Below are 16770 nucleotides of genomic sequence, written 5' to 3'. Positions count from 1 at the left end.
GAAATGTACCAATTTAAATTCCAGGTGCAGGACAATGAATGCATGCATACAAACTCATTGTGTAGAAACTAGTCCTCAACCTGCCTGACTTCACCACAACGTTCACATTGTTGCCGCTACCATCAAGCAGTGACTGGAAATTTTCACCACCACCTCCTCTGAATGGGGATGTAGGAGTAAATCTGTCAATATGCCAAATTCAAAGAGGAGGAACCTGGGGGTGGCAGGAGACATGTAAACTGTAAATAGCTTCAACATTGTGGTGAACACAAGAAAATAAACATACAGCTACAATAGAAGCTGGAAAGAGATTCCCACAAAATTGACAGGAGCAGGTAAAAAAAAGAAAAAAAAGAATGAATGTCAAAGACTGGGGATGGAACTGAGCAAAATGGCCGGCTGATGGATGGATGTAAAATCCTCTCTAAAATCTATTTGGAACAAAACACTAATGAACCCCATTATGGTTGCATTCACAATTTTAATAACAAAGACTTAGCCATTAAATAAAATGAATGCACTTGACATCATCATCTGACAGCTAGATGAGATATTGATGTCCCATTGTGCAACATGAACAATATGAGATGGATGAGAAGGATGATGGGGAGACATGACTCTCTGTATGTATAAATAGAAGTTAATCAGACCTGGATGTCAGATTAGCTGCTATAACCTTTAGCTTAGTCCTGGGGTCAGATTTGTCCACCGTTTGTACTGTCTAGAGTACCTTTGATGCCCCCGTCTGCACATTTGTCTTCATCATTTTATTTTATTTTGTTATTTTTATGGAATAAATTAGTCACTAAGTTATAATAAGAACATGAATAGTGCTTTGGTTGTTTCTTGAGGGCTAATTCAACGTTGACACTCCAAGTTATAGTGAGCATACGCGCATAGGCCACAACAAGTATGGTGGACACAACCACAGCTAGGAGCCTCTGGACACACACAAGCATCAATGTCAACCAACCAATGGATTTTTCGCCGAGACAAAAAATGCCCAGTATTTGCTGCCACATATGGAAACATTGTGTTTGTATTTGTTTTGTGTATTAACGGACTTCCCATTGACCCACTTCTGGCCTTAAACATGGTCTGGATACTTGAAACGTGTGTGAGAGGGGAATGTATGTGCTCCCTGAAGTCTCCGCAACACACATATGCAGCATTTCTTTCAGTCTGCTTATTTTATTTGGAATAAATGTGTGCCTATTTTTCAAACGTAACTACAATTGTAATCATGGAAATTTCCAAAGGCAACTGCAATATAATTGCACATTTTCTCCCAGTCATGTAATGTATTACAATAACATGCATGTTGTAATTAAATTATGTAATCTAGTTACATATAATTAGTTACACCAAACACTGCTCTTGATGTACATAGATGTTAAATTGAATGCTTATATAGCGCTCATGGTGCCCAAAAGCTCGTTACAGTTGCTCATTCACCCATTCACGCACACGTCCATAAACCAATCCATGAAGGAAAAAGGCCCAGAGGCCCACATCAATATTTAAGACAATATTTTCATCAAGCCTAACAAGGTAACCAAGTGATGTGGAATTTTTTTATTTTTTTGGTAATTAACAGCTGATTTTAGACAAGACCATTAACATATGGCACAGGTATCAAACCGGTAGCCCGGGGGCCAGATCCAGCCCGCAACATCATTTTATGTGGCCCGCGAAAGCAAATCAAAATTGCTCATTGTGCTCTGGTGTAATACCATTGAGATATTTGCAAGCATTTTTTTGTTACCAATCCCCCTTTGAAAAGAAATGTAATAGTGGAAAAACATGTTTTTATAGGCTTCGGATTTCAAAACTGGCTATTCATCAATGAGTTGTGTATACTGTATGTAATTACAGGTAATCTTTCATTTATATGGGTTCACAGTTGTAGCCATAACTACGATACTACATGAATTTGACAGCCCTGACATATGGTATCAGGCAAATCCCCATGCACTGAAGGGCTAGGACTAGTAACACAGAACATTTAGGTAAATTTAGCCTTTGGTTATCTAAATGGTAATTCATGTAAAATGTTGAATCGATTTGCTATAAAGCTTTTCAAATGGGTATTACATGGTCAAAAGCATACAAGCCACAGAAGAGATCCTAAAGGTAATAAGTGCAGCTCCAAGTACAGTATTTTTTTCATTTGAGCTTGTTGTCAGGAAAGCTGGTACAGTTTGCAACAAATGTTGTTTACATCAAGAAACACCGGGAATACCATTTATTAATCTTCAAACTAAAAAAATGACTCTCTTTGAATGGAAAATAACATTATATTTACTAAGAAAAAAACATTAATCAAAAGTATAACATTTTAACCATACTCTGAAAACTCATTAAATTAGTGTAAACTACAAAAATAATCTATTTTGTTGGACGCTGTAAACCTTTACTTTGAAAAGCGCAAACGCTTGACTTGATGCACCTGTAACATGGCTGTCGCCTTTCTGTTGTGTGAGCTGTCAGCCACGTCACCTCCTCTTACAACAATTTGCTTCCCAGACAGCAGTAGATACAAATTGGCTTGCGAGAAGGAGTTAATCTGGGTATGTTTGTTTTTGTTTACGAATCGGCACACATCTCGACGGAGTGGGTTATCACCGTGCAGCGATTGGCATCTTTTTGTAGCCTTTTCCCCCCCCCCCCACCCCAAGATCGCACTCATATTGCCTTTGCTCGGATCGGCCCAGTCGCCAGCATTATTTAATTTACCGCTTCCAAAGTGTCATTTAAAGGGAAAAAGGGAACAAAATGAACGTGTTTCGTCTGGCTGGTGACGTGTCGCATCTGTTGGCCATCATCATTCTGTTATTAAAGATCTATAAATCCAGATCATGTGCAGGTATGTCAGCATTTGTGTGTGTGTGTGTGTGTATTCACTTTTTAATATTGTGCAGCCTTGCAAAGATTTGAAGTGAGTTTATGCATTTGCACTATATGTACGAACATGGTGGAATATTGCTGATCCCGTTCATGTTTTAACGGAGTAATTTGAATAATGTGGAGTGGAAGCGACGTGGCAGTTAGCATAGTGATCTGCTTCCTCGTCCACTTTATTACACTGCTGTCTGTCTCAGTATGTAGCAAATCACGGCAAGTACTTGTACTTTGTTCTCTTTTTATATTCGGCTTTCGGCTGAACTTTCAGGATGAAGTTAAAATACAGTTGAACTTAATTTAACCTTATGTAAACCTTTGAAATGTCAACGCAAATGTCCAGCGGTTTGGTGTTTCTGTACGTTTTGCACAATAACTTGCTGTTCTCTAACAAGGAGCTAAACAGCGAAATTTGCAAAAAGGTGACTGACTCGACCAATACAACATTTCCCGGTTCATGTAGAATCTGTATTTAAACAGACCTCTCCCATCATGTGGTTCTCATTTTGACATCGTGAGACCAAACAAATGATCGACAGTACCGTGACACTGCAAGGTTTCAAACAGGATGTTGGGAAGTTTCCATTCGGCTTAGAGTGTCTCGGTGTCATCCACAGGCAGCGACAGAGCTACAGAGACTGGAAGAGTCACAGAAAGGCCTGACTTGAGGGAATGTCCTTGGAAATGAAAAACAAAAACACCTGTTGTGAATTTTGCCCTTCTTTGTAAGAGAACAGCAAGTTGTACAAAAAGTACTGAAACATCGAGCAGTCGGACATGTGCAGGCAATAGTTTAAAGAGCCCCTGTAAAGGTTATAGAATAGCTTAGGTTCATCATGAAATTGCTCCCAAAAGCCTAATATCCCAACTTTTGTTTGTGAGTGGTATTGTATGCAGCATGCCCACTAACATTTATTTATGTATTTCTGCAAAAAGTAGTACCCGGATGGTTGGCCTCCCACAGACTCAGTAACTTTATTGCAAACAGTCGTACCCTTGCACACAAATATTTTCATTGTTTTTGTGTTTGTAGGCATCTCTGGAAAGTCTCAGGTGTTGTTTGCACTGGTCTTCACCACCAGATACCTTGACTTATTCACCATCTTCATTTCGCCTTACAACACAGTCATGAAGGTAACTAGGCTAAGCTAAACTGAATTAATTCACCACTGGCATATAAAGTTAAAAAAAGGAAACTGGAACTGCAAACACAAGCTCTGATGTTCCATGCACCCTTCCAGCTTCATAAAATGGACAGACCAGTGAAGATGCAGTTGTAAGTCATGGACAAAAATCAAGCTATAAATGAATACATACATGATAATCATTTACTTTAATGTTAATTTCCAGCATCACAAGCAATAGTTTTCGTTTTCGTTTCCTACTTCTTGTAGTACTTTGTTCTCTTTTTATATGTACACTATATTGCCAAAAGTATTTGCTCACCTGCCTTGACTCAGGTCTATATTTTATCTATATATAGACATATATGCGCCTTTTCTACTAAAGTGCAAGCACCATTCATTTTTACAAGAACAGCAGCTGGCTAGTTTCAGTCTTCCAAACTGTTTCCTTTGACATCATTGTTCCACTCTGCTCTCAGGTGGTGTTTTTGGCACTATCCTACGCTACCGTGTACATGGTCTACATGCGCTTCAGGAACACTTACGACTCTGAGAATGACTCATTCCGTGTGGAGTTCTTGTTGGTACCAGTTATTGGTCTGTCCTTACTGGAGAACTACGCGTTCACACCCTTGGAGGTAAACAAGCGTTTATTCTATAGTGTGGGCTTCCTTTAAGTTCCAGGTCAAAGTTCTCTTTCTTCCGTCTACCCAGGTCCTTTGGACCTTCTCGATCTTCCTGGAGTCTGTGGCCATAATGCCGCAACTTTTCATGATCACCAAGACGGGCGAGGCAGAGTCCATCACCACCCACTACTTGTTCTTCCTTGGCCTGTACAGAGCCCTCTACATCGTCAACTGGGTATGGCGCTACCACACAGAGGGCTTCTTCGACCATATTGCAGTAGTGTCTGGTGTAGTGCAGACCATTTTCTACTGTGACTTCTTCTACCTTTACGTCACAAGAGGTGAGCAAAGACTTGGTGTTTGTTGTCTCAATGTTTTTGTCTACACGGACCAGCCACAAAGTTATGACCATTTGCACAATATAATGTCGACTGAAAATACTGAGAGCTATACAGTGACTGAAATAAGTATTTAAAACATCACAATTTTTCTCATTAAATATATTTCCAAAGGTGCTACTGACATGTTTATTTCACCAGATGTTGGGAGCAACCCAAGTACTCCATACATACAAAGAAAGTAGAACAAATAAGATCAGAAATTAAGTTGTGCGTAATAATGTGAAATGACACAGGGAAAAAGTGTTGAACTTGCCAACTGGTATTTATTTAATACTTTGTACAAAGGCCTTTGTTTGCAATGACAGCTTCAAGACGCCTCCTGTATGGAGAAACAAGTCGCATGCATTGCTCTGGTGTGATTTTGGCCCATTCCTCCACACAAGCAGTCTTCAAATCTTGAAGGTTTCGTGGGGTTCTTTTATGGACGTTGAGTTTCAGTTCTTTCCATAGATTTTCAATTGGATTCAAGTCAGGTGATTGGCTGGGCCATTCTAGCAGCTTTATTTTTTTTCTTTGAAACCAATTGAGAGTTTCCTTGGCAGTATGTTTTGGATGATCATCCTGCTGAAATCTCCACCCTCGTTTTCATTTTCATCATCCTCATAGGTGGCAGCAGATTTTTGTCAAGAATGTCTCGGTACATTTGCCCATTCATCTTTCCTTCAATAATGTGAAGTTTACCAGTACCATTTGCTGAAAAGCAGCCCCACACTATCATGTTCCCCACCTCATAAGTTCACTGTTGGTATGGTATTTCTAGGGTGATGTGCAGTGCCATTTCTTTTTTTTTTTTTTTTTTCCAGCAATAGGGTCCTGCGTGGTGGGCGTGCATACAGGCCATGGCAGCGGAGTACATTACTCACTGTTGTCCTTGTGACAACAGTACCAGCTAATTACAGGTCATTTTGAAGCACTCCACAGGTGGTCCTTGGCTCTTGGACAACTCTTCTGATTATTCTTTGCACTCATCTGTCAGAAATCTTGCGAGGAGCACCTGATCGAGGCAAATTTATGGTGGTATGGTTGGCTTTCCACTTACTTATTATGGCCCCAATCGGGCTCACTGGAACGTTCAGAAGCTTAGATATGCGCCTGTAACCAATGCTATCGTTATGTTTTGCAACTATTAGTTTGTGATGGTTTTGAGACAGCTCTCTGGTCTTACCCATCATGAGATGTGCCTTGACTCACACCTTGGCAATGAGACCTTTTTGTAGGCATCAATTAGGACTGAACCAGCTGATATTCATTTACACTGTTCCCAACATCTAGTGAAACTTCCAAATCAATAGCACCTTTGTATGTTTAGTGAGAAAAAATGGTGACGTGTTAAATACTTATTTCAGCCGCTGTATCCAAAATGAAGGTTACCTCAGTTAGTTACCTGAGCAAAAGTCAAAGCTGCATTGGGAGAAAAAAAGAATATACAGCTCTTGTTTTGAATTCAACTTTGTATTTTGCAGGTAGTGATAATGTTGTATCTGGTCGTTGTACATGCAGCATAACTAATTGCAGCAATCAGGAATTAGTACAGGTTCAACTAGTTTGCTGTCACGGAAATCGAAACAAGCGCACCCAGAATCACGTCGCAGTGCATCTTTACAGTACGTTGAACTGCAATCAAAATAATATAGTGGTTATACAGTTGGACATTGTACCATATATTTGGGAAAAAATAGTCCTGTTAAAGTCACACAAAAACTTCAAAGTTAAGATGAGTGTTAAATTGTTAGGGTTTACTTTTAAAACATTGCCTGTACACCGACCTTGAGGGTTCCACATGAGTTCATCTTATATTTGCTATCCAAAAAAATATGCAATCCTTGAACCCCCTTGTAAGGACCAAGTAAAGTGAAATACCCTGAAAATGGCACCTAAGTGAAAGTGTGTAGTGTTTGCTGTGAGTTCACATGTTAAGCAGGAGTGAAAAGTTGTCCTTATTTTAACCCTGGTTTGTATTCTCTCTGCAGTGTTGAGAGAAAGAGGAAAAATGAGCCTGCCGATGCCTGTCTAGTCGCCAGTCGGAGCACGGAGACCACCCCCCTCAACTGTACGTCTTTAACTGTGGGACAGATGAGCTGACGTTCTATCGACCAAAACAAGTGCTTTACTTCAAATTGAATTCCTGTCTGGCTGGTACTTCTTGTCTGTGTTTTTGTGTGTATGCATACATTATTTGGTGTGGTATGTTTCCATGTTTTTCACTTTATACGGTAAGATGCAAACACGACACTGAAAATGTATCTGAAGTTTTTACATGGAGCCTAAATTTGGGCCTCTTACCAAAACTATTAACGAACAGGTTTTCTTTATTAACTGAGGCTGAGACCGCAGTGACAAATGAATGCAGTTTCTGACATTGAATATAAACTGATGAATTGCAGACTCTGAAAATCATTGTCAGCTCCATAGTCTGTCCAAAATCGACATGAGTGCTCACAGTTTGAAATCTTCAAATGTTTTGCATTAATTACAAATACTACATTGTATGTTAAAGTGTACTCTGTAATATAGCACAAAGTGCCTTTTTTCATTCTGAATCATTGAACACTCTGTTTATCTTGTTAATACTGTACCTTTGCTCCTTATTGCCAAGGATGTGTTCTTTTTGTATTTTTCTTGTTTAGTTTTTCTTAGGATAATGTATTTCTTCATGGGAGTAAAAGGGCTAACCATTTTTGCATGAACATAAGTCAAGCCAAAAATGAAATATATCACAGCATAATATAAATTCAATCCAACTCAAGCTATTAATTTAGCTATTGATTGTCAGGGTGTTCTGTTACTTTAAATGTGTTTTTCTCCCTAAATTAAATTGTATATCATTTATTAACATTGCCTTTATTGTGATCTATGAAGACTTGTGCAAATATGTGCTGTTTGTGCAGCCACATAAAATCTGATGTAACAGAATGTGACAGGCTTCACGTGGTGTGTTGATGGCCCCTGATGATTTCTTTCTTACTTATGTGTTTAGTTGACGACAGAGACCGATCCGGAATCCCTTTAGTGTAGGAATGTTTTACGGTGCTTGTATAGCACCTTACTTCCTTCTCTCACAGCACCGCCCACCACTTTTGCAGCCGAACTGATGGAGAACGGCGAGGTGACCAGAGCCGCTGCCTTCTCCACCACCTTGACTTTCTTCAAAGCTTTGCCTTTGTTCTTGTCTGTCTCAGCGACACCAGCCCCTTCTGCTGCACCTTTTCCTAACGCCGTCAACAGCTCACACCAGAAGAGCCTCTCTGCCCTCCGCCTGGCCTCCTCTTCCTCCTTCCTCTGCCTCGTTTGTAACGCTGGCTCTTGCCCCTCTGTTTCATCATTCTCCATATGAAGCCACCTGTGTCGTCTTTCTTCCAGAATCCTCTCCTGAGCATCCCTGATGGCATTCTCTGCTTCCTTAAACATGTCTTTGCTATAGCAACTGCCTCCGTTGTCTGCCACAATCTTGGCTATCTTTTTCAGAAGTTGCTCCACTTGTTGTGAGCATGTGGTCATATTCTCAGTCTCGCTGTTATCAAAGACATGAAATCCTCCATGGCAGCTGCTGACAAATGCCGAAAGCTCATCATTCTGCTCCAGAAAGTCTTCAACACGTTTTCCTCGCAGCTGGTCTCCCCACGTGAACAGCACCAGTGTAAACCTGGTGGCTCCAGGTCCAAATGTTGCCTTGATCCACTCCAGGACATCTCTCTCCTCCTGGGTGAACCTGCCAGGCTGCAGGGTCACCAAGAATACATGGGGTCCGAGAGAGGACAGGGCTAAACTCTGTCCCACTTCTCTTATGACCTCCTGAGTGGACAAGTGTGTGTGGAAGAACCCCGGCGTGTCAGTCACAGAGATGTGCCTTCCGCCTACTGTCCCAGTCTCTTTCATGCAGCGAGTGGTGACAGAGCAGGGGGAGACATCCACCCTGAAGGCAGACCTACCCAGGATGGTGTTACCAGAGGAGCTCCTTCCTGATCCTGTCTTTCCGAGAAGAGCAATCCTCAGCTCAGCCTCTGACGTGGACAGAGATGGATTACAGGCTGCAGAAAAGCAGTCAAAAGTAATACACTGTGTATTATTTTCCAAATTATCTGACATCACTGGCCACAAAACTGGTCAAACTTGCACCGTCTAGTTGGACCCAATACAGTAACTCTTATCAAGAATTCCAAATTTAGAAAGATAACTAAACGTTTATGGTCATAGATGACCGCAATGTGTTTCACTGGACATCAAATGAATTTTGTCATCCCTTTCTTCATAGTTGGGGGCACAATTGGGATATAATTATCCTACCTAGAGCGAAGGCTGATGTAGGTTGAATGACAAAAAAAAAAGTCATTTATCAAATATAAATACATTAATAAGAAATAAAAACACTTGAATGTCGCAATTGGCATGCTTACTGATGGATACGTTGTAATAAGAGACATTATTTTCACAATGACTGTTGTAGAAGTGCACTACACTGTACTGTACTCCTGCATTATGCTCAAGAGGTCTGTCAATCTAATACAGTATTTTGGTTCCCCTATTTAACGACATGAAACAGTCAACATACAACCCCCATTCAACATCATACACTGTAGTCCACCACAATAAAAAATTTAATAAAATACATTGTTATCATCAGTATTGTATAATCTTTGTAATGCAACATTTTTGATAAAACGGATCTCGGATCTCTTGTACACACGTATTATGTCGGTAGAAAAAGATAAAACATTGTCAAACGTAAACTTAGGAAACATTGATTGTATTCGTGCAGACGTGCTGTAAATGACGACATGATGAATTCGCAAGCGACATACCTTGAGATGACGAAGCATTAGCAGATGTTGACATCCTGACAGAGAAGATAGTGGTGCTACCAACAGATTGGATTACTTTGTCAGAGTGGAATGGTGTCCCAAAAACAAATATTGTTCGTCATAAGAAAGAATTTTCCTTCACTATGCAGCAGTGCAATGTTAAAGTGATGGCATTTTAAAATTCATTTCATGCCTGTAGTAACTTACTAAGGCCATATGGGGGCAATCAAATACTATACATCAGTTGGTTGGTCAACTTTTATACTCAGTACCATCACGAAAAATACTTGGCTCTCCCAAGTCCCAGCAAAATGACCAAGAATAAAATACAGCAGCGTCTTATGCCCGCGTGTTCATCAAAAACGATGCAGTGGTTTTATTCCTAAAAAGTGCATTGTATCTGATGATAACTGTAACAATATGCACAGTTTGAACATCAACACTGCGCTTAGGAAAAGACAAAAGTTCAATTAAAAAAAATACTTAAATGTAGTAATGTACTAACCCTAACCCAGTAGGGAAAGCCCGCATACCACTCGTGGTACTTCTACCACACTTTGAGATTCACAGCTGTAAATCAAGGGCTATGGGGATTAAGATCAGCTCCAACTACAGTACCGTTAGCTGGAGCCTATCCCAGATGACTTTGGACGAGAGGGTGGCTTCAAACAAAAGGTGCTCTGTCCGGAGTTGTTTAACACGTCTAGATGTAAATACTATGAAATAAAAGGTGGATTTCTGAACTTTTGTCTCATATTCAAATTTTATGAAAACCCAAATGTTTTCAGTATACAACAAAAACAAAGGAATTGGACTTGCCGTTCCAATACCTTTGGAGGGGACGGTATAGACAAACAACCATTCACACCTACAGACAATTTATAGACTTTAATTAACCAAATAAACTTGTATTGGGAATGTGGGAGAAGGGCGAGGTAAACCCATAAAAGCTCAGGGAGAATATGCAAACGCCACACGGAAAGGCCGCAGCCTGGATTCAAACCCACAACCTCAGAGCTGTGAGGCAGATGAACTAACCACTCTTTCACTCTTTAACCTAATTACTATGCCGATCGACGTTCCTATATTTTTACCATCCTGTTCCAACTGTATTATTTTGGTTGTTATTCATATTATATCCCTATTCTTATTCATCACGTGTGTTTGAAGGGGTTGAGGTCAGGGCCATTGTGTTTTTCCATACCCAACACATCCAAGCATGCCTTTATGCTCCTTGCTCCTTGTCCCGCTGCAACAGAAAATGACCCCGATGCTTCAACAAACACATTTGGATAGAAATGTCCAAAATGTCTTGTTTTATTCAGAGATGTGTCCCAAGACCTTCATCCTTATAGCCTACTGAACAGTCATTTCTATTTTGACAGGAGTCAGCAAGATTAAACAAACATTACAAATGAACTTTTTTCCACAAACATTCAGCCCTTCCTGTTTTAACACACTGCAACTATATGGACTATTTCAGAAGCCCGAAAACAGAACTTGTAAGGAAAGACAGAACGTAGCAATCTATAGAGGTCATGACTACCCATGGAGTTAAATGCAAAAAAAAAAAAAGCCTTTTCTAGCTGACAACATATCATAATATAAATACAATTTTACAAGATTTGCAATAATGCTTTTCACCCTCAAATTATTATTGTTATTATTATGATAGGCTCCAGACCCTAGTGAGGATGAGCGGTACAGAAAATGGATGGATATTATTATTATTATTAATTATTATTATACCAAACAATATACTTCCCTTTTGTGTATTAACAGGGATATGGTGGTCAATCTAAACGGTTGTAGTTCTACAGCACATGAAACACGTATATAGTGTTGGAATTCATTAAAGTAGTAGTTTCAGTAGTTTCAGTGTTCTACTGTTGCAAACACCTCACACTACCAGCATTCCTAAATTAATTACTTTTCTTAGCATTTCATCTTTGTTGTTGCCTTCCTAAAGTTTCAATTACATTCATACCTTTTTTTCACATTTCATTTTAATGAATCAGCTCTGTTGAGCCAAATCATTTGAATGCCTTTCTTTGTCTGAAGCACAGATTTTGTGTTATGCGGCGGGGGGGAATACACATTATATTTGGAAATACAATACAAGCAAATGCATTACACATTGTATATGAATTTTGTGTTTTAATGTCATTTGACCGTAAAATGAAAACCATTCTGGATTGGTTTTCTTCTTATCATTTAGTTTTTTGATTTTAGTGGAATTAGTTGACAGCAATTGTTTGTTCAGGAATTTAAGAAGTGTATAAAGGCAACATAACTATTCTGATACATCGAGAATATGCGCCATAGAATAGGTTTTATTGACTAACACGCATAATTATGAAACATGTACAGTAGAGATGCACTTTTCACTTTTTCTCTGTTACAGTTATTATGTGCAGTTACATCCAAACAAAGTTGGTGTGATAAATCAGCTGACCTGCAGCTGCATACAGTAGTTAAGTCTTTTTTGACACTTTATCATGAGGAGTTGGTAAATGGTCTGCCCCACTCTGCCTGGTTCCTCACAGGAAAATTCCGTGCCCTACCGGAAACCTGCAGAGATATGTCATCTTCTGGGGAGCTTTCTGTGTCACACACTGCGGTGTGTGAGCTCGGCAGGTCTTGTTCAAATAGAACAGCATGGTTTGAGTTAGTGTCTTTTACATCGATGCTTTTATTAGGATACAGGATTGGCGCCGTCCCACATACGACTCCATGCATCAAGTGGGAATTCTCTGACTCAAAGCAGCTGCCCTTTTCACCGATCCCCAGTCCAAAGCTTTGAAACATATCCATCACTGACGGTGCAGAAGGATTACTTGGGGTCTCCTCTTCAATAAGACTCAGTGTGGGCAATATATCCACTAACTCTGCCATCTCCATGGGCCGGATTACCTCAGAGATGCTGGCGGGAAAGTGATCCGATCCACTGAAGGACTCTGATGCATCCAAAGCTGCAAACCCCACTTCCAACTGTCCGACAGCTGCAGACTCTAGTCCAGATTCGATTAAAGTGCTAGCACATTCAAATTCTGACTGGCCGATGCTTGTTATATCCACAGTTGATTGGGTACTGATGTCTACAGGGTACCCTCCCTTGGCAACGCCTTCCATTAACACCATTGTGGCCTCCTCAATGACAACCATATTTCCTGCTGTAGAGGAGACCTCGGCCGTGACAACATTTGATGGAATCATGCTGACTAAACTGTCTGAAAGGGAAACATATACAGAGAAATTAGTTTTTAGAAGTATTTTCTACTGCAACAGCTATTTTGGATTACAAATTATTTTTCAGTCAGCCAACCATGCTATGTGAGGACTCATTGGCTCTGTTCAGAATCATTCACTCATTCACTAATCCCTTATCATGATAGCAGTGATTCTCAAAGTCTGGTGATACTAGTACCAATAGTCACAGGCGGGCTCGCTCCAGTAATACATACCCTCTTCTCTTTAGCCGCTTCTCCTCACTAGGGTCGCGGGCGTGCTGGAGCCTATCCCAGCTGTCATCGGGCAGGAGTTGGGGTACACCCTGAACTGGTTGCCAGCCAATCGCAGGGCACATACAAACAAACAACTATTCACACTCACAGTCACACCCACGGGCGATTTAGAGTCTCCAATGAATGCATGTTTTTGGGATGTGGGAGGAAACCGGAGTGCCCGGAGAAAACCCACGCAGGCACGGGGAGAACATGCAAACTCCACAGAGGGGGGGCCGGAGATTGAACCCGGGTCCTCAGAACTGTGAGGCTGACGCTCTAACCAGTCGTCCACCGTGCCGTGTAATACATACTGTACATGGTAATAAATACTGGACAAATAGATACACTATAACATTATATTGTTTAAAGCCTTTACAAAATTAATACAAACAAAGCACTTTCTGTCCGTCTATGTGTTGCTCTACTTAAAAACCCCAATTCCAATGAAGTTGGGATGTTGTTTAAAAAGTAAATAAAAACAGAATACTGTACAATGATTTGCAAATCCTTTTCAACCAATAGTCAGTTGAATACACTACAAAGAGAAGATGCTTAATGTTCAAACTGATACGCTTTGTTTTGTTTACAAATACTCACTCATTTTGAATTTGTTGTCTGCAACATGTTCCAAAAAAGCTGGGACAGGGGCATTTTTACTATTGTGTTACATCACCTCTCACTCAATAAGAGTTTGGGAACTGAAGAAACTAATTGTTGAAGGTTCGTAGGTGGAATTGTTTCCCATTATTATGGAATTGATATACAACCTCAGTTACTCAACAGTCCGGGGTCTCAGTTGTCGTATTTTGTGCTTCATAATGAGCTACACATACAGGTATTTAATGGGCGACAGGTCTGGACTTTTGGCAGGCCAGTCTAGTACTCGCACTTTTTTACTACCAAGCCATGCTGTTGGAACATGTGCAGAATGTGGCTTGGCATTGTCTTACTGAAATAAGCAGGCATATCCCTGAAAACGACGTTGCTTGGACAGCAGCATATAGTGTATTGCTCCAAAACCTGTATATACAGTACCTTTCAGCATTAAGGGTGCCTGCACAGATGTGCAAAATACCAATGCCATGGGCACTAACACATCCCCATACAATCACAGATGCTAGCTTTTGAACTTTGCGCTGATAATATTGTGAATAGTGCGTTTCCTCTGGCCCGGAGGACGTCCATGATTTCCAAAAACAATTTGAAATGTGGACTCGTCAGACCACAGCACACTTTTCCACTTTGCGTCAGTCCACCTCAGATGAGCTTGGGCCTAGAAAAGCCGGCGGTGTTACTGGGTGTTGTTGATATATGGCTTTCGCTTTGCATGGTAGAGTTTTAACTCACATTTATAGATGTAGCGACGAAATGTGTTAACTGACAATTGTTTTGTGAAGTGTTCCTGAGCTCACGTGGCAAGATCCTTTACATTACAACGATTGTGGTTTTTAATGCAGTGCAGAGGGATTGAGCATTCTTGGACATTCAATGTTGTTGTTTTTTCAGCCTTGCCGCTTACATGCAGAGATTTCTCCAAATTTGCTGAATTTTTAATTACATTATGGAGCGTCGATGATACAGTAACTCTAAATTCCTTGCAATTGTACATTCGGAAACATCGTTCTTAAGGTGTTGCACTATATCCTCCCGCAGTTGTTTATAAAGTGGTGAATCTCACCCCATCCTTATGAACAATTGAGCCTTTCGAGGATGCTCCTTTCATACCCAATAAAGACATTCACCTGTTTCCAATTAACCTGGTCACCTGTGGAATGTTCTAAACAGGTATTTTTTTAACATTCCTCAACTTTCCCAGTCTTTTGGTGCCCCTGTCCCAGGTTTTTTGGAACATGTTGCAGGTATCAAATTCAAAATGACAGAATTGCCCCCCAAAAAACAATAACATTCATCAGTTTCAACATTAAATACTGTATCTTGTCTTTGTAGTGTATTCAATTGAAAATAGTTTGAAAAGAATTTGCAAATAATTTCATTCTGGTTTTTATTTGCACAACGTCCCAACTTCATTGGAATTGAGGTTTGTATATTAAAGATAAGGCGGCATGGTGTGGTACTGGTTAGAGCGTCTGCCTCACAGTTCTGAGGACCGGGGTTCAATCCCCGGCCCCGCCTGTGTGGAGTTTGCATTTTCCCCCCGTGCCTGCATGGGTTTTCTCCGGGCACTCCGGTTCCCTCCCACATCCCAAAAACATGCATGGTAGGTTAATTGACAACCCTAAATTGCCCGTAGGTGTGAATGTGAGTGTGAATGGTCGTTTGTTTGTATGTGCCCTACGATTGGCTGGCAACCCATGATAGCTGGGATAGGCTCCCGCCCGCGAGCCTAGTGAGGAGAAGCGGCTCAGAAAATGGATCGATGGATATGAAAGATATTTTTAGGCCACAACTCATCCTTTTTCTGTATTAGTGCAATGCATCATGGGATTTTTTTTCTTTTCTTAATACTATCCTTTACTACTTTTCAAGATGCATTGTAGGATACAGTTAGGGCATTATATGGGGGATAACCTATAGTCTACTCCCTACTCATTCAAACAACACGACAAAATGGCCAACCCACTATCCTGTATAGAGCACTATATAGTGGATAGGGAGTTATTCCAAACACTGCCATTGTCATACCAAATTTTAACATTGGATTGTATTTTAGGCAGCACGGTGGAAGACTGGTTCACACAGCTGCCTTCACAGGTTCAAATCCGGCCTCGCCTGTGTGGAGTTTGCATGTTCTCACCGTGCTTGCATGGGGTTTCTCTGGGTACTCCGCTTTCCTCCCACATTCCAAAAACAGGCATGGTAGGTTAATTGAAGACTCTAAATTGTCAGTAGGTGTGAATGTGAATGGTTGTTTGTCTATATGTGCCCTGAGATTGGTTGGCGACCAGTTCAGGGTGTACCCGGCCTCTCACCCAGAGTAAACTGAGATAGGCGCCAGCACACCTGTGACCCTCGTGAGGATAACGGGTACAGAAAATGGATGGATGGATTGTATTATTCTCATCTTGCTTTTCAGTCTAAAAGTTACATCTTGCAAGTATACACCAATCAGCCACGACATATTGATCACTCACACAATCTACACTATCCAATACAAGAGCTGTATAAGTTTTGATTGACACTGTAAGAGCGTACTGTGCGCTTCTGCATAATTACCTGCGGCGGCCCTTTTTGACTGCAGCCGATGGGGCCACGTCAGTCTGGCAGTCAGTCTTTCTTCCTCTTCCTCAGCCTCGGGACATGGCGGCGGGTCTCCTCCCATCACCAACCCAAGAGGCACCGCTCCCACCCATTGCTTGGACCGAACGCACTGCAGACAGTCCATAATCCAGCGGGCATCCCGCCACAAAACATCCAGACGCTGATGGAAAAATGCAAGAATTGGTAACCATTGA

The 16770-nt window shown here is 40.9% G+C and overlaps 3 protein-coding genes across 7 annotated transcripts in view; 1 reads left to right on the top strand and 2 right to left on the bottom strand.

The window, feature by feature from the left end:
• The first annotated feature begins 2481 nt into the window (after positions 1-2481).
• LOC133465850 (ER lumen protein-retaining receptor 3) lies at positions 2482-7881 on the top strand. The gene is made up of 5 exons (XM_061748988.1): positions 2482-2866; positions 3935-4035; positions 4505-4663; positions 4740-4992; positions 7023-7881. The coding sequence occupies exons 1-5, from the start codon at positions 2776-2778 to the stop codon at positions 7064-7066; spliced, it is 648 nt and encodes a 215-aa protein (XP_061604972.1). The 5' UTR covers positions 2482-2775; the 3' UTR covers positions 7067-7881.
• LOC133465849 (GTPase IMAP family member 7-like) lies at positions 7870-11581 on the bottom strand. The gene is made up of 2 exons (XM_061748987.1): positions 9852-11581; positions 7870-9080 (listed from the first exon to the last, which is right to left on the bottom strand). Exons 1-2 carry the CDS (start codon positions 9883-9885, stop codon positions 8059-8061), a joined length of 1056 nt encoding a protein of 351 aa, XP_061604971.1. The 5' UTR covers positions 9886-11581; the 3' UTR covers positions 7870-8058.
• Positions 11582-12164: 583 nt separating this feature from the next.
• The window catches only part of LOC133465847 (ankyrin repeat and fibronectin type-III domain-containing protein 1-like), a 39311-nt gene continuing 34705 nt past the window's right edge, over positions 12165-16770 (bottom strand). For all 5 annotated transcript variants that reach the window (XM_061748982.1, XM_061748985.1, XM_061748984.1 and 2 more), the window contains 2 exons: positions 16532-16736; positions 12165-13081 (listed from right to left, as the gene is read on the bottom strand). In XM_061748982.1, coding sequence (XP_061604966.1) covers positions 12348-13081; positions 16532-16736 — 939 coding nt within the window. In that variant the 3' untranslated portion in view covers positions 12165-12347. The remainder of the gene's footprint in view (positions 13082-16531; positions 16737-16770) is intronic.

This window comes from Phyllopteryx taeniolatus, chromosome 16 (assembly GCF_024500385.1).
Source record: "Phyllopteryx taeniolatus isolate TA_2022b chromosome 16, UOR_Ptae_1.2, whole genome shotgun sequence".
Taxonomy (NCBI): Eukaryota; Metazoa; Chordata; class Actinopteri; order Syngnathiformes; family Syngnathidae; genus Phyllopteryx; species Phyllopteryx taeniolatus.
Note: the sequence above shows the minus strand (reverse complement) of the source record. Positions and strands in the feature narration are given on the sequence as shown.